The sequence below is a fragment of the Maniola hyperantus genome, chromosome 13, assembly GCF_902806685.2.
Source record: "Maniola hyperantus chromosome 13, iAphHyp1.2, whole genome shotgun sequence".
NCBI lineage: Eukaryota > Metazoa > Arthropoda > Insecta > Lepidoptera > Nymphalidae > Maniola > Maniola hyperantus.
This window is the reverse complement of record NC_048548.1, coordinates 787,376-805,199: the sequence shown is the minus strand read 5'-3', so window position 1 is coordinate 805,199 and position 17,824 is coordinate 787,376. Positions and strand designations below refer to the sequence as shown.

Here is a 17,824-nt window from a genome sequence, read left to right as displayed (position 1 = left end):
TACGGGTACACTGACTCACTGTGATTGTGCGGCTGTGGGCTTACGTGTTGACTCGAATATATTTGTTGGTTATCTTTCACTAAACTTAAAATTACACAGGCGGTAACAGGGCGGTGTTCGATAAAAGTTTGAAAGATCGCTGCAAGTGTTCTAATTATTGACCTTGTTTTTTTGCCTCCAAAATTTGAACTAAAGTGTGTAGTGTAAAGAAATAAGGAAATAAAAAGGTACGATGGGTGCTCGCAAGAATATTTTGTATTTATTCGACGTCGACGGTACGCTGACGAAACCCCGGCAAGTAATTACGGAGGACTTCAAGAATTTCCTACTCCAAAAGGTAAAGCCTCATGTATGTATCGGTCTCATCAGCGGGTCGGATTATGCTAAAATCTCCCAGCAGATGGGCGGCGAACATGTGACTAATCAGTTTGATTATATGTTTTGTGAAAATGGCGTGATGGCATACCGGCAAGGGGAGTTAAAAAGCTCACAGAGCATTTTAGAGTTTATCGGAGAGGAAACACTCCAGAAAGTCATCAACTTTGCTCTCGGTTACATGTCGAAGTTGGAGCTGCCCGCTAAAAGGGGCAACTTTGTTGAATTTCGCTCAAGTATGATCAATATTTGCCCAGTTGGTCGCTCCTGCACGCAAGCAGAACGGGACGAATTCTCCCGTTTTGATACAGAACATAAGATTCGAGCGAAATTTGTTGAAGAACTGAAAAAAGAATTCGCAGATTCAAAATTGACATTCGCACTCGGTGGACAGATCAGCATAGATGTGTTCCCCACCGGGTGGGACAAGACGTATTGTCTCAGACATGTGATCAAGGACAGTTTCTGGGAGATCCACTTCTTCGGAGACAAGACTATGCGTGGGGGCAATGACCATGAAATCTACAATGACAACAAAACAATTGGGCACAAAGTCACAGGTCCGGAAGATACACAAGAGCAACTAAAAGAGTGCCTGGGTATATAATAATCTTTGAAAATATTAAAATTGTAACAACTTTTAGCTTCTCAAATCCAGAATATTAAATCTAGGACAAAGATTAAGTAATTCTGTGAGATATATTTGTTTTATTTTATTTATTTTTATTTTATAGACTTGAAAAGTGAACATATTTACAGCACACTTTTAGACCAAAGCACTAGGTAAATACTGAGACTGGTGTTTGCAATTTGCAGCCTAAATAGACCTTAGTTTGTGCTAGGGCCGACAAAGATCATCATTGTAGTGTAACTTATACACATAATAAAATGGTTAGTTATAGTAAGAAATAACTACAGTAAGGGCCGGTTGTTTCAAACCATTGGTCTTCGTAAGATTCGTTCGTTAAAATTTAACAGACGTAACAGACTTTAACATCTGTTAATTTAAGTGCGTTGCTTCATTGTACAAAAAACTGTTCGTCATTGTTATTTTGGTTGCGAAACTAACCCTAAAAATTAACTTGCTTCTCCGTATCCTTTTTTTATTTCATTTTAAGTATATTAAATTATATAAATAGTTATTAATATTGCTACTTCGCATTTTAAACACTTTTTATTTCTTACAAACTCTCTTTCATCTTCTAAAAAACTACCATTAAAAGCTTTGAATTAAATTGATTCCATTATAATTTGTAAATAAAATATTACGTTTGTAAGAAGTATGAAGTTACGAACTGATTTGACGATCACCAATGGCGCCAGCACCGGTTAACGTAAACGTAACTTTTTAACGAACGTTAGCGCTAATAGATGCTGAATCAACGCTTTTTCTTTACTTACGTTCGTTAGCGCCATATTTAAAGGTTACGTGTCCGTCAAAGTTTGTTGAAACAACCGGCCCTAAGAATTTATGTAGCATTTATTTCAATAGAATAGAATATACACAAAATGCAAACATTCAATTATTTATTATTAATTTTAATTAATACACTAAAATAATGGTAATTTGTGGTAAGGTACCTTCCATAATAACTGGATACATTGTAAAAAAATATGATTGCTGTACTTAGTACATTCTTAATTTACTTATCATTTAAAATTTATAATTAATCATTTTAATAAGACTTAAATACAACAAATTGATATGTATATAACAAATATAAATATAAAAATATATTAATATTATATGGCCATGTCCTATTATGCTAAATAACAATAACAAGTCTGTAAGCTCATCCACATACAAACATGCCTTGCCTAGTATGGCCTAAGCTGTGTTGTGTAGAAAAGGCAGAAAAAAAACTGTTTATTGTAAACTCAATACAGTGGACCCCCGGTAATCCGACAAACATTTTGCAGGGCAGCGTCGGACTATCGAATTTGTCGGATTATAGAGTACTGCCTACGATCCGCCGTAGTCCGGATTTTTTTACAGAAGAGTACCTTGTAATCCGACAAATTACATCCAATGATAAGATTCTATGTTATAGATATACTCTGAGGTACAAATCATACTTCATTAGATATGTATGTCAAATTTAGTAAATTAAACTGCACCACTATCTTCAAACCAAATTCAAACTAAGCAATCAGGATCAAAACAATACTCTACGCGTCGAGCACAATAGTGATGGTGCGTGTACAAGTTATAAATTGTTCAATCGTGCATTAGCGAAGATTGTCGTCGGATTACAGGGGGTGCCGGATTAGACAGGGGCCGGATTACCAAAATAACCATTAATAAACCAAACACTCAGAAGTCAGAGCCCATTCATTTTTAAAGGAGCCTGTAAATAAATGATTTAAAAAAAACTAACCAGTGCTGATACTTTTGAATTCTCTCGCCACGATTTAATCCTATTGTTATTGATAATGACGGTCTCAAGTGGAAACACGCCAGTTAATATTGAAAGCACTATACCTGAAGGCTAGTTTGCCATATTACCTAGTTAGTAGATGCCCTAGCACAGCATGCTTGTGTGTGGATTCTTTGTAACAATTGTAATAATTATTTATTTATTAATTCAATAAACGTGTCAATGTCCCTTGTACTGTGGTTTCCTTTTCTCTATGAAGCTCAGCATCCCCTCGCGCCTGTCCTTTGTCGGGATGTTGAGCTCGTAGCACTTCTGTTCCACTTCATATCCATCCTGCAATCAGTACCCTTATTATAAATGCGAAAGTGTTTGTTTGTTGGTTTGTTCTTCAATCACGTCGCAACGGATTGACGTGATTTTTTGCATGGGTATAGAAGAGTGACATAGGCACAAAATCAAAGAGTTCCCACAGGATTTTTAAAACCTAAATTCACGCGTACGAAATCGCGGGCGTCAGCTAGTAAATTAATAATAATTTTAAATTAAAAAACCAGCCAAGCGCGAGTCAGACTCGCGCAGCGAGGGTTCCGTACTACAGTTGTATTTTTTCGACATTGACAGTTGCATAATAAATCAAAAACTATTATGCGTAAAAAAAAACTGTTTTAGAATCAACAGGTAAAGCCTTGTAATTTCATGTGATACGTTATTTTATTTTTTATTTAAAAAACTTGAATTGCTAGGGAGTTGTTTTCAGTTCTTACACTCTGCGGGTGATTGTCAAAGGTCCACACGAACCTTGATGCTGAGCTGCACCCCCTCGTTGATGGCTTTCTTGGCGCAGCGCAGCGCGATCGGCGCGTTGGAGATGATCTCGCGCGCTATGCTGATGGCTCGCTCGTACGCCGCAGTGCTGGTGCTGTTCTGTGGCACCACGTGGTTCACCACTCCTGAAACATACGTGGGTATTTGAAAAATATTTAGGCCCTTCTTACATTACGATACTTACAGACGACTCCTATACGCGAGTCTCGAAGATGAGTCGCTGAGGAGTATCTCACATACATTTGTATGGTGATTCGCACACTCCGCTACTGGTAACCTACGCATCTGCTACTAATCTCGCGATATCCGCCTTGTCGTCGCGTTTGACAGCGATCAGCAGTTTGACATTAAAGTTCAAGAAGAATTCTTTGTTTTCAGTAGCATAATGTACAAAACTCGAGTAGCGAACATGTATTCTACTGGCATGCGACTGCGGTATCTCTCGCGAGTCTCTTGCGAGTATCGCAATGTAAGAAGGGCCTCAGTACTTAACTAATCAGCTGATGCCCGCGACTTACGGTGAGATCTATAGAGCGCACTGACTTTGCATAGACTTAAGACAGAGTTAAAACGAGACAGAGCTATATCTCTCACATAAGTCTGTCTCGTTTTAACTCAATCTTAAGTCTGAGCAAAGTCAAAGCGCGCTCTATAGATTTCAGCCTTAGACCCCGTGAATTTAGGTTTTTAAAAATCTTTGATTTTGCGGGATAAAAAGTAGGCTGTATCACTCTCCAGGTATTTAATTATACCCATTAAAGATGGGCGTTATTGGCTATTTCTGGCCACGGTTATTAAACCGCTATTTAGTTACAATAGCGCTATTGATAACAGTTGCCTAGTATCGGTATCAAAGCTGTGTTTCAACTAATTTAATATGCGCACCGTTTTTGTTTGTAGTAAGTAGTAACTTAGCTAGCTGCCGTATCGAATCCGTCTGTAGGTATGGCTAAAGTTTCAAGTCGTGTAAGTGCATTAGAATAATATTGACGATTTCCCTTCATGCTTTTCTAGGCTTAGGACTAGCACAATTTTCAAAAACGTTTAATCAAAGTTTTGTACAACACTAATTATATCACTTAAGTACCTAAAACTATTAAAACTTTATTTTTTATCTTAACACCTTTTTACAATTTTATACACCTACTAAGTTATTTACAAATTATAGTCAATCGTCAATATCACCCACACTACAGGCAAAAGCTACCTAAATAAAACAAAGCAATATCTCAAGACAAAACTTTAGTATTTACTGAATACAAACACCGCTCAAACTATCTAATTAGGTATTAAAACTTTCATCAAAAGTCAAAACAAACAAACGCGCCGTAACACCACCTGATCTGCGCGCGCATATTTCACTAAAATAAAACCAATTTTACTTTCATGAAAATCGTGAAGTAATCACAACCTTAAGTTCATATCAGCAAAGTTTAATTATCATGATCATTGAGGTCAAACTATATTGGACGCTTGCACGGATAGTTTGCCACAGTCATGTTAACCAACAACATTTCACAAAGATTGATAAACGAAAAACGACCTTATTTTTATTAGTCTAAGGCTTAACTGTAATAAGCTTGATAGATCAAACCTTAATGGACAAGTACTTGAACAGTTAACCAAACAAATTAGCGCCTTAGTGTAATAGACATAAGGTCGTTTTTGGTTTATCAATTTTCGTGAAATGTTCTTAGTTAAGTTACTAAGCCGGTAGCCATTAGCCAATAGCCATTAGCCAATAACCGCTCCTTCTCAGCTTTCAGTGAAAGAAAGAAAGAGAAGGCATAATTATTGCGTTTCTAGTTACCAAAAAACCAAACAATGCATTGTCAGTTGCCAGTTGGCAGCGTTGCGTTGTCAGGTGGTTCGTCATAGATGATATCTGTTAACCGTTGCTAGCTACGACAATAACGCTATGGTACGCTAAAGGCATGGCAGCGGTTTTCAGTTAAGTTAAGCTATAGCGGACACATGTCTAATACCCATGCAAAAAGTCACGTCAATCCGTTGCTCCGTTGTGACGTAATTGAAGGACAAACCCACAAACAAACACATTTTCGTAATTATAATATTATGTGGAGTGTTATATGAATATAAATCATTTAAAATTGGGAATTTATGGGAATCCTTTGATTTTTCAGGATAAAAGGACTTTGGACTTCCAAGGTGTTGCAATGGCGACCTCGCACCAGTAAGCTTAGCCTCAGATGACCCCACTCTAGGTGGATGAACCAAGCGAATTGCAGGGAGCCGCTGGATTCTAGTGGAGCCGGACCCTACGAGCTACGAGACCTATCTATCGGTTGATGATGATGATAGATTCATTCCAGATAGACACTCTTAAAAATACAAATAGGTACATAACTACGAGCAAGCAAACTTAACACTGAAGTTCTCATCAAATATTTAAATTATATTTGCATCACAAAACCTTGAAAAATTATTGAGCGAATCATTATCTGAAGCACTTAAAGAAAAAATGTACCTTTATTATTATAATAACTTGCTAATACAACATGTTGTTGTTAAAACATTATGTACTTACATAGGTATGTTATATTTTTATATGACTGATTTAGTTACTAGTTACGATGTATATTAATTGTTGTATGACATTGTGAAGTAATTCTATAGTCATCGATAGTGTCTTGGGCTGTGGTAATAAAATGAAGTGATTTTTTGTATCGCGGTAGTTTATGGGGTTAGAATTCATTATTAAAGAGAATAATCAAAAATCATGATTTTATTTATTTGCTCTTTTTATGTATATGTATGGCGAGCATTTAAGGTGAGGGCATGACCATGATGTGCAAACTTTTGCATACAGTAAGTCAACTATTTGTCAAGATAACTTTTTAGATATGGGACAGTAGCTCTGTCCTACAGTCAGTCTATACCTCTGGTTTGTCTTATAGCAGCCAAACACTACAATTTATCAATGAACTAGCTGATGCTGCGGGAAATCTTTGATTTTCCGGGTTAAAAAGTAGCCTATGTGTTCATCCAGGGTATAATCTATCTCCATTCTAAATTTCATCCAAATCCGTTCAGCCGTTTTTGCGTGATTGAGTAACAAACATCCAAACATCCACACTTTCACATTTATAATACCTATTAGTAGGATAACAGAAAACATGATCTCAGTAACATACCCAGTTCCTTAGCCTCCTGCCCACTAACAACTCTTGATGTGAAAATCAGTTCCTTGGCAATATTGGGGTGTATGACCCTGGGAAGACGTTGTGTGCCTCCCGCGCCTGGTATGAGGCCTCGTCCAGTCTCCACCAAGCCTAGCTTGGCTGTCTCTGCAGCTACTCTGATATCACAGGCTAACGCTAGTTCTAGGCCTCCACCTACTGCCACCCCTTCAATGGCAGCTATTGTGGGCATGGGCAGGTCTTCTATTTCAATTAAAGTGTTCCTCAGGGTACGTACAAAGGTTGCTACTTCATCGTCATTCATCTTGAATCTCTCTTTGAGGTTTGCTCCTGAGGAATTATTAACAAGAATTAGCTTATTCAAATTGTGATTTGATAAAAGCTTAAAACATAAAATCTTATTCTTGTAGCTTGACAAATGAGTAAAAAAACCTTTGAAAAAGTATCAGCAATGTATTAATCTAAATTTATAAAAGGAAAAGGACTGACTGGCTGACTGACTGATCTATCAACGCACAGCTCAAACTACTGGACGGATCAGGCTGAAATTTGGCATGCAGATAGCTATTATGACATAGCCATCTGCTAAAAAAGAATTTTTAAAAATTCAATTTCTAAGGGAGTGAAATAGGAGTTTAAAATTTGTATAGTCCATGCGGACGAAGTTGCGAGCATAAGCTTGTTATAGAATAAAAGCTTATACCTACTTGTAGCCTGACAAATGAGTAAAAGAAACCTTTGAATAAGTATCAAGAACGTTTCTCGCCTAAGTTAAAGTATATTAAGTAATATTGGTTCCTATTTTTAGGATTCCGTACTTCAAAAGGAAAAAAGCCCTTATAGGATCACATTGTTGTTGTCTGTCTGACTGTCTATCTAGGTTAGCCCTTGACTGCAATCTAACTAGTGGGACATAACCTAACCAGAATAATAATCTGAATCTTACCAGCACAAAATATGCCTTGAACTAAACTGTGCAGCACAACAACTGAGATTTTCGTGTCCTCTCTTATCAACTGGTTCACCTCCTTCATACTCTGCAGGAGATCAAACCCTAATGCATTTTTAGCCTTAGGGCTGTTCAGACCGTACACTGCTATACCACTGTCCTCCCCGCCGAACTTGTGGAACACCACCGGCCCCGCGTTCTCCACTTGTTGCATTGTTGATAAACATCGCATACTTTGAATTCTTGCATGTTTCAATGCGCTTACTCTTGAAATAATCATTTTTACTGACACTGTGATATCATGCGCCGTTCAAAGAGTATATAATCACTAAGGAACTTATGTTAAAAATTAAAATAGGTACCTATTCTTTCTTATCAAGTCTCAATACTGATAAGGCTAGATTTATAAAAGCAAGACAAGACTTTTTGTTACAAAAACACTTCTAAAACTAGCGAACTCTATGAGAGAGTCATTTATTTAAAGCTTATCTTATAAAATCATTCTACTTGACGCGTTAATTTCACACTGCAATAAAAATATTAAATAATGGTTCAAATCAATTCATGTTTATTTGAATTTTCATAAGTATGTGTAGTTACCTATCACAGACCAATAACATAATATGATGATGGATCCTTTGTCATAGTCCTCCTGCCGTCAGTCAGAGGCCTTAAAAGACTGATATCCAGGGCCGTGAAACAAATTTTAAAAAAAGCGGTATATATTGACAGAATTCAAAACAATAAAAATAACCTGTGAAATAAAAACATAACCTAAAAGTACAATAGCGATATAATTATTTTAGCTCAATTCAATATTAAAGAAGAATTCACAGATTACGATAGGTATAATAATTTAATTTAGCTTCAATTAGCAAGATTTTTAATACAGACTACTGTGCAATAATGTCCGTAGAGCCATACAAATGCGACCTTGATCCAGATACCAATACAAGCCTCAAGGTGTACCTTTTCAAAGATGTAAAGAATGTGGAAACTATAAGGCAGAATGTTATCAAAGGTTTATGGAAATGCTCTATAATTAAACCCAGTTTGATTCTGGACATGTTTCAAGTGGCTGCAGCGGCAAATCGCGCGGTTCTGTCCGAGAAAACGCAGACTATGGTGACCAAGACTGTATATTCGGAACTTTTGTACAATTTATCGCTTACGAAGAATATATCGCAGAGTTTAAGCAAGTTTGGTATAGAAAAAGACAATAGCTTACTAGTCTGTTTTCTAATCAGTGATAATGGTGATGTAAGTAAAGATATTATCAAGGAAATAGATGGCGAACAGTGCCCACTGACTAGTTTGAGCAATTACACCAACATGAAGGATTTGAAAACTGTGTATAAATTGAACAGGTTAAAAAGTGATGTGGATTTACTTGATATTATTGTTAGTAAAATGGTTACGAAAGTTTTTATAAATCACTAAGACTGTATACATTTTCCCACACACTTCTAAAATGCCATCATATTTCATCAAAATTCTATCAGTGATCTAGTTCAGTACTCGTCAATCTTGACTTTCAACTGAACACATAATAGGTACCAGAGGGACACTTCATGTGCCCGAAAGGTTTTCTAAAAATCTGTGGCCTGCAAATAAAGTTGCCTGTGTTTTATATTACTTATATATATAAATATTATATACATAAGATAGAGAAATAATTAGTCAATAAAAGAATGTAAGTAAGTTTTAAGCATAGATAAATTATTAGTTTCAGTTTTAAGATTGAAATCTGAATAAAACAATTGACTGTGTATCAAGTTTTATTTTAACAACAACAATATTATTATGTAAAATGTACAATTTTAAGTTACATAATATTATGTAAAAGCGATCATGTAAATCATACGTCTATACACAAAAACACAATTTGTACAAATTCTTTCAACCAACCTCACATCTCGAGTGCAACTAACATTCCTCACTACGTTTTTCTTTCTTTCTATCTTTTAATATTTATCCCTATAAATCTCTCCTATAAGAGAGAGGAGAGATTTGTCCAGCCATGTGACCTTCATACGATGATTAAGTTGAATAAATATTAAGTTTAACATTGGGGAAAAAATGTTGTTTTTACGCTTTCTATCAATACATATTTAAATAGGTACATTAGCTTTCATTTTTACATAATATAAAATTGCCAAAACAATGGTTGGGGGGGGGGGGGGGGGGGGTTTGGAGTCACAACTGCAGACTGTGTCCCGACAGTCCTTGCTAATCTTCATATATATGGTATAGCTGTTGAGAGATATACATAATTTTCACTATGTTTTCAGCAGACATGATTTTAGAAGGAAGTAAGTTGCACTCTTAACATACTCATTACTGTGGTGTGTCATGTATCTTCATGTATTTTAAAAAGTCATACTTTTTAATATGAAGTCTAACACTCAAGTCCCATGCTTGATACACAACCGTAATGTGTGTGTGCAGCGTTGTTAGGGTTCCGTAACCAAAGGGTGCCAATAGGACCCTATTACTGAGCCTCCGCTGTCAGTCTGCCTGCAGGCTGTATCTCGTGAACCGTAATAGTTACAGTCCAAATTTTCACGCTATAACAATCAATAATAAAAATTTCAAAACGGCCACCATGTAAATTAAAGTAATTTTTTGTACAGTTCTTGCAATTCACGAAGGCGAGTGAACTTTACTTGTGGTTAGGTCGTATACATGGGTATTGCGTAAGTGTGCGTGCATGTCGGACCAATCAGTCGCGAGCAAGCGCTGTCAAACGCACACATTTACTGTACCTTACTTATACCGATACGACTTAAACACAAGCATGAGTCACTCGCCCTCGTGAAATGCAAAAACTATACGATGCTACGGAACCCTTCGTGTGCGAGTCCGACTCGCACTTGACATTTTTTTTAAATATCATCGCGTTGATCGTTTTACCGCTGTACAGCCAATAAGATACATTATTTTGTTCATTCGACATTTATGTACCTACTCATATTTCATATAGAGTAAATAAATCGGTAAATGCTTTAACCTAATCCTACACTTACGCATTCACAATGATTTCACTCGTTCTTCGGCGTAAACCTAAATAAAGGCCATCGCTGACTTGCACGCCGCTTGAGTTAAGCACACTGCCTGTCATTCAAATGAAGTCTTCAATAGTCTTGGACTGTAGTAATAAAATGAAGTGATTTTTTCTATAGTGCTAGCCCTATAAACTACCACTATAGAAAAAAAAACTTTTTAAAATTTTTCTCTTTAATAATGAATTCTAGCCCCATTACCTACCGCTATACAAAAAGTCACATCTACTACAGGCCAAGTCATTTAGTAAGGAGGCAAACATCCAATTAAAGATTCGTAACGTGTTACGTTTGTAACAAATAATTACATTTGTGCAGTTTATTCGTAGCCCGCTCCTTACAAACTTAGTTTGGGCCTTATTTGAAAGGCACCTGTATAACTTTAAGGGGAAAGGAAGTGTCAAATCGCGAAAATGCTGTAAATTTGAAGAAAAAGATTTTCTTTCCTAAAGCATTAATAGCTATTAAATACATGTAATAAAAAACTTCAATTTGTGAAGATCATAATGACCTATATCACATTTGTTCAAGTTATCCCGTTTTTTGAAGAATTGATGTTGAAAACATTGCTATGATCAACTTGTTTTGTTGTTTTTTTCTTTAACGGCTAAACGTGTTAAATTCAAACCATCACAAAACAATATGTTTAGGTTATCTTATCATTTTAAATTATTGGTTTTAAACTAAATGTTTTTCATTTCTTAAATAATCTAAAACGAACGGAAATTATTCATTTTCTTGCAGGCGCTAAATCCTGTCAGTAGCCTTTTGGCTGTCATGGCGGGCGGAGCTTCGCGCATCCATTTCTTCGTAAAATTACGCTATAAACTTATTATTTTTGAATGAAAGTTGTGTTTATATGTACTGGTAATGGTTGAATAATAAAATAGGGATTTACTTATCTCAAAATGAAGCCTGCTCACTACTCAAATTTATTTTAAAATTATCGTAGTATTACGTACTAGTTGTGAGGTTGTCATAGATTATGTTGACAGACAGTAATATTTTCTAAGTAAGTATTATACCTATGTGTCAGATCCATATTTGAATTTCATTTCATTTAATTTCATTTCATTTCAAGTGGCAATGAGCGCTCGTAATTCGAAAAGCCAATATATATTTACAAAATACGATCCCAATTCCCAAGGTACTGGAATGGCGACCTCGCACCTGAAAGCGCAGCGTTAGAAGACCCCCTCTAGGTGGACAGACGAATCAAACGAGTCACAGGGAGCCGCTCGATTCAGGCGGTGAAAGACTGTGCCATGAGGAAGACCTTATTAGAGACCTATGTCCAACAGTGGACGTCTGTCGGTTGATGATGATGATGATGATGATGATGATTATGCCTTTCTTCTTCTTCTTAAATTTTGAAAAAAAAATTTGAAAGCATCTGGCATAACCTGTTAACTTGAAGCCTTAATAATAATTATTAAGGCTATTTCAAATTAAATTGATATTTAAAACTAGATGATGCCCGCGACTTCGTCCGCGTGGATTTGGGTTTTTTAAAATCCCCTGGGAACTCTTGCGAGATAAAAAGTAGCCTAAGTAGCCTTCTTTGGGATATAAGCTGACTCTGTAATAAATTTCATCAAAATCGGTTTAACTGTTGGGCCGTGAAAAGCTAGCAGACAGACAGACAGACACACTTTCGCATTTATACTATTAGTATGGATTATAAGAAAAAGATTTATTGCCTCTCAGCCCTCTGAGAGACGTTAGGTTAAGTGAACACGAATTATGACAGTTCTGTGTTCTAGCGTAAGCTTTAGGTCTTCTGATAACGTCAACAGTGACATTTCGGCTGCCTAAAATCCAAACCCTGTAAACGACATCAGACGATATCGCAGGGAGATAATTTAATTTATTTTATTTTAAGACTAAGTATTTTCAGTAGATTTTCTAGTAGTTAGACTTTGTTAAATAATGCAGAAAAAACATTATTGTATGCAAAGTATTTTCCTTGCAAACATTTAACATGTACCTATAGTACGTGACAGGTCGAGATGGCAATCGGGGGGTTATTCCCGTTGAGTCACACCCCCGTGTGTAACACTGTGACACAAGGTGCCTAAAATTTCAAAACATTCCCGTTGAGTAACACTGTTACACAACGGGAATTAATTTGAACTTGTTGGCACCTTGTGTCACACCTACATAAATACATATTATTGCGCGTGTATCAAGTATTAACTGACTGTGCACTTTTCCGGGATGTTATTTATTTATAAATACAAGATGGCGGACATGAATTTTTTTACAAAAAATTGACATGGGTGTCGTTTTTAGGGTTTTCGAGGGTGCTGAATTTGATGATGACATTTATTCTGAAATCCAAGATGGCGGACATGATTTTTTTTACAAAAAATAGACATGGGTGTCGTTTTCAGGGTTTTCGAGGGTGCTGAATTTGATGATGACATTTATTTTCAAATCCAAGATGGCCGACATGGATTTTTTACAAAAAATAGACATGGGTTTCGTTTTCAGGGTTTTCGAGGGTGCTGAATTTGATGGTGACATTTATTTTGAAATCCAAGATGGCCGACATAGATTTTTTACAAAAAAATTGACATGGGTGTCGTTTTAGGGTTTTTGAGGGTGCTGAATTTGATGATGACATTTATTTTTAAATCCAAGATAGCCGACATGGATTTTTTACAAAAAATAGACATGGGTGTCGTTTTCAGGGTTTTCGAGGGTGCTGAATTTGATGGTGACATTTATTTTGAAATCCAAGATGGCCGACATAGATTTTTTACAAAAAAATTGACATGGGTGTCGTTTTAGGGTTTTTGAGGGTGCTGAATTTGATGATGACATTTATTTTTAAATCCAAGATAGCCGACATGGATTTTTTTCAAAAAATAGACATGGGTGTCGTTTTCAGGGTTTTCGAGGGTGCTGAATTTGATGGTGACATTTATTTTGAAATCCAAGATGGCCGACATAGATTTTTTACAAAAAAATTGACATGGGTGTCGTTTTAGGGTTTTTGAGGGTGCTGAATTTGATGATGACATTTATTTTTAAATCCAAGATAGCCGACATGGATTTTTTACAAAAAATAGACATGGGTGTCGTTTACAGGGTTTTCGAGGGTGCTTAATTTGATGATGACATTTATTTTGAAATCCAAGATGGCCAACATGGATTTTTTACAAAAAATAGACATGGGTGTCGTTTTTAGGGTTTTTGAGCGTGCTGAATTTGATGAACCATTTATTTTCAAATCCAAGATGGCCACAATGGATTTCTTACAAAAAATAGACATGGGTGTCGTTTTCAGGGTTTTTGAGGGTGTTGAATTTGATGATGACATTTATTTTGAAATCCAAGATGGCCAACATAGATTTTTTACAAAAAATAGACATGGGTGTCGTTTTCAGGGTTTTCGAGGGTGCTGAATTGGATAATGACATTTGTTTTGAAATCCAAGATGGCCGACATGGATTTTTTACAAAAAATAGACATGGGTGTCGTTTTCAGGGTTTTCCAGGGTGCTGAGTTTGATGATGACATTTAATTTTAAATCCAAGATGGCCAAAATGGATTTTTTACAAAAATCTCCCATGTCTATTTTTTGTAAAAATCTGTCAGCCATCTTGGATTTCAAAACAAATGTCATCATTAAATTCAGCTTGCTCGAAACCCTGAAAACGACATCCATGTAAATTTTTTGTAAAAAATTCATGTCGGCCATCTTGAATTTAAAAATAAATGTCATCATCAAATTCTGCACCCACGAAAACCCTGTAAACGACACCCATGTCTATTTTTTGTAAAAAAGTCCATGTCAGCCATCTTGGATATCAAAATAAATGTCATCATCAAATTCAGCACCCTCAAAAACCCTGAAAACGACACCCATGTCTATTTTTTGTAAAAAATCCATGTCGGCTATCTTGGATTTAAAAATAAATGTCATCATCAAATTCAGCACCCTCAAAAACCCTAAAACGACACCCATGTCAATTTTTTTGTAAAAATCTATGTCGGCCATCTTGGATTTCAAAATAAATGTCACCATCAAATTCAGCACCCTCGAAAACCCTGAAAACGACACCCATGTCTATTTTTTGTAAAAAATCCATGTCGGCTATCTTGGATTTAAAAATAAATGTCATCATCAAATTCAGCACCCTCAAAAACCCTAAAACGACACCCATGTCAATTTTTTTTGTAAAAAATCTATGTCGGCCATCTTGGATTTCAAAATAAATGTCACCATCAAATTCAGCACCCTCGAAAACCCTGAAAACGACACCCATGTCTATTTTTTGTAAAAAATCCATGTCGGCTATCTTGGATTTAAAAATAAATGTCATCATCAAATTCAGCACCCTCAAAAACCCTAAAACGACACCCATGTCAATTTTTTTGTAAAAAATCTATGTCGGCCATCTTGGATTTCAAAATAAATGTCACCATCAAATTCAGCACCCTCGAAAACCCTGAAAACGAAACCCATGTCTATTTTTTGTAAAAAATCCATGTCGGCCATCTTGGATTTGAAAATAAATGTCATCATCAAATTCAGCACCCTCGAAAACCCTGAAAACGACACCCATGTCTATTTTTTGTAAAAAAAATCATGTCCGCCATCTTGGATTTCAGAATAAATGTCATCATCAAATTCAGCACCCTCGAAAACCCTAAAAACGACACCCATGTCAATTTTTTGTAAAAAAATTCATGTCCGCCATCTTGTATTTATAAATAAATAACATCCCGGAAAAGTGCACAATCAGTTAATACTTGATACACGCGCAATAATATGTATTTATGTAGGTGTGACACAAGGTGCCAACAAGTTCAAATTAATTCCCGTTGTGTAACAGTGTTACTCAACGGGAATGTTTTGAAATTTTAGGCACCTTGTGTCACAGTGTTACACACGGGGGTGTGACTCAACGGGAATAACCCCAATCGGGGTGGGGACGTCACCCGCGCTATCACGCACCGGGTTAGCGTGGGGGCTGTGCGGGTGTGCGGGCCTTATACCCCGATTTCCATCTGTCATTTTCTCATCATTCATCTCGCGTACTATAGAGCTTATTGCCTTTCCTATTCTTACTTTTAATACATTATTAAACGTCTTTACTGTTTTGATTTGGATTTTAGATCATGGGTTATGTTTTTAAAATGGTCACAGCGACTTACTAGGCTTTGAATTGGTTTTCTCATTGTATAAGGTGCACTTACTATATATAGCCTGCGACAGGTTGAGAGGGTAATCGGGATATGGCAAGGGGACGCGCCGTACACCCGCACGTCATAAGGCGCACGACTGCACCTGGTTAGCGCAGGAGCTGTGCGGGTATACGAGGCGTTCCCTCCCCGATTACCATTTTTTCAACCTGTCGCGTACTGTAGGTTTAGACTTTAGAGGTATCAAAATTTCTGTTATATGGAAAACCAGAGGATGCCCGCGACTTCGTCTGCGTGGATTTAGGTTTTTAAAATCCTGTGGGAACTCTTTGATTTTCCGAAATAAAAAGTAGCCTATGTCCTTCCCCGGGATGCAAGCTATCGCTGTACCAAATTTCGTCAAAATTGGTTGAACGGATGGGCCTTGAAAGGCTAGCAGACAGACAGACAGACCGACGGACGGACAGACAGACACACTTTCGCATTTATAATATTAAGTAGGTATGGAGTATAGATATGGATGTGGAAGTATAGATTTTAATGCTGTTTTCCTTACAATAATGGGAGATACTATTGAAGTAAAAATTATGACATAAGATAACGATTTTTCAAAAAATGTCATTTACTGGTTTTCGATATGGGGCGGTCGGTTTAATCAGGTTCTAGGGTAAAAGACTCAAGTGAATGAACAAATCACAGGTTTTTACCATAAATAAAAACTACCAGGAATTAAACCAGCTGATACAAATTTTTATGAATAATAGTTTTTAAGGGTTTCCGTACCATAATCGTAAAAACCAGCCAAGTGCGAATCAGACTCGCGCACTAAGGGTTCCCTACTTCAATCGTATTTTATCGACATTTTGCACGATAAATCAAAAACTACTTACTAGATCTCGTTCAAACCAATTTTCGGTGAAAGCAAACTTTCATGGTAATATCATCATATTTTTTTTTGTTTCATCATTCTAGTATTTTAGAAGTAACAGGGGGACACACACACACACACACATTTTACCACTTTGGAAGTGTCACGCAAACTATTCAGTTTGGAAAAAAAATATATTAGAAACTTCAATTTCATTTTTAAAGACCTATCCATAGATAACCCACACGTATGGGTTTGATGAAAAAAAATTATTCAGTTTCAGTTCTAAGCATGGGGAACCCCCAAAATTTACTGTTTTTTTCTATTTTTGTGTGAAAATCTTAGTGCGGTTCACAGCATACGTCTACTTACCAAGTTTCAACAGTATAGCTCCTATAGTTTCGTAAAAAAGTGGCTGTGACATACGGACGGATAGACAGACAGACATGACGAATCTATAAGGGTTCCGTTTTTTGCCATTTGGCTACAGAACCCTAAAAATGGAACCCTTATGGTTCGATTTGCTCCGTCCTTCCGTCTGTTTGTCTATCACAGTCGATTATTTCCGTAAGAGTCGGTTCCCACTTGTCGGTTGTCGGGCCCGAATTTTAATCGGATGTTCCAGTGGCAGAACATTTTATATGATGCACGCTTGACTAAAACCGATTTTGTGTTGGCGCCGACAAGAAATGTCGGGTGTTTTGCCAGCCCTCTACATTCGGAATAAAATCGTGTCGGATTTTGCTCGCCTATGAGTAAGTATGACGCTGTTTACAAAGGTCCTAAGTGACTTATAAACTACTAGGTGATGCCTGCGACTTCGTCCGCGTAGAATTAGGTTTTTTAAAAATCAATCGTCAACTGTAGGTGTTACAATTGACGGTATACGACAAACATTTACTACTTTTGCCTCTATTCTCTCTCTCCCTCAGTCGAGTTTTTTTTGTTTTTTGATCTTTAATATAGAAGGAAAACGTGACTGACTGACTGACTGACTGACTGATCTATCAATGCACAGCTCAAACTAATGGACGGATCGGGCTGAAATTTGG

At 36.6% G+C, this 17,824-nt stretch overlaps 3 protein-coding genes across 4 annotated transcripts; 2 read left to right on the top strand and 1 right to left on the bottom strand.

The window, feature by feature from the left end:
• Positions 1-1,151, top strand: Pmm2 (phosphomannomutase). Its single transcript, XM_034974785.2, has one exon. It carries the CDS (start codon positions 233-235, stop codon positions 980-982), a length of 750 nt encoding a protein of 249 aa, XP_034830676.1. The 5' UTR covers positions 1-232; the 3' UTR covers positions 983-1,151.
• A 686-nt stretch (positions 1,152-1,837) lies between these two features.
• Positions 1,838-8,266, bottom strand: LOC117987739 (methylglutaconyl-CoA hydratase, mitochondrial). 2 transcript variants are annotated; one of them, XM_069502803.1, is made up of 4 exons: positions 7,686-8,266; positions 6,734-7,069; positions 3,518-3,703; positions 1,838-3,086 (listed from the first exon to the last, which is right to left on the bottom strand). In XM_069502803.1, exons 1-3 carry the CDS (start codon positions 7,966-7,968, stop codon positions 3,534-3,536), a joined length of 789 nt encoding a protein of 262 aa, XP_069358904.1. In that variant the 5' UTR covers positions 7,969-8,266; the 3' UTR covers positions 1,838-3,086; positions 3,518-3,533. The 2 variants fall into 2 exon arrangements, with proteins under 2 accessions (XP_069358904.1, XP_034830675.1); XM_034974784.2 differs by having other exon boundaries at positions 3,552-3,703.
• A 127-nt stretch (positions 8,267-8,393) lies between these two features.
• Positions 8,394-9,457, top strand: LOC117987741 (EKC/KEOPS complex subunit Tprkb-like). The gene has a single exon (XM_034974786.2). The coding sequence runs from the start codon at positions 8,595-8,597 to the stop codon at positions 9,126-9,128; it is 534 nt and encodes a 177-aa protein (XP_034830677.1). The 5' UTR covers positions 8,394-8,594; the 3' UTR covers positions 9,129-9,457.
• Positions 9,458-17,824: the final 8,367 nt, after the last annotated feature.

Coding starts and splice junctions, on each gene's coding strand:
- Pmm2 (XM_034974785.2), top strand. CDS start 233: ATGGGTGCTCGCAAGAATATTTTGTATTTATTCGACGTCGACGGTACG.
- LOC117987739 (XM_034974784.2), bottom strand. CDS start 7,968: ATGATTATTTCAAGAGTAAGCGCATTGAAACATGCAAGAATTCAAAGT. Junction 7,070..7,685: donor TCAAGGCATATTTTGTGCTG/GTAAGATTCAGA, acceptor ATAATTCCTCAG/GAGCAAACCTCAAAGAGAGA. Junction 3,704..6,733: donor GCAGGAGGCTAAGGAACTGG/GTATGTTACTGA, acceptor CGTATGTTTCAG/GAGTGGTGAACCACGTGGTG.
- LOC117987741 (XM_034974786.2), top strand. CDS start 8,595: ATGTCCGTAGAGCCATACAAATGCGACCTTGATCCAGATACCAATACA.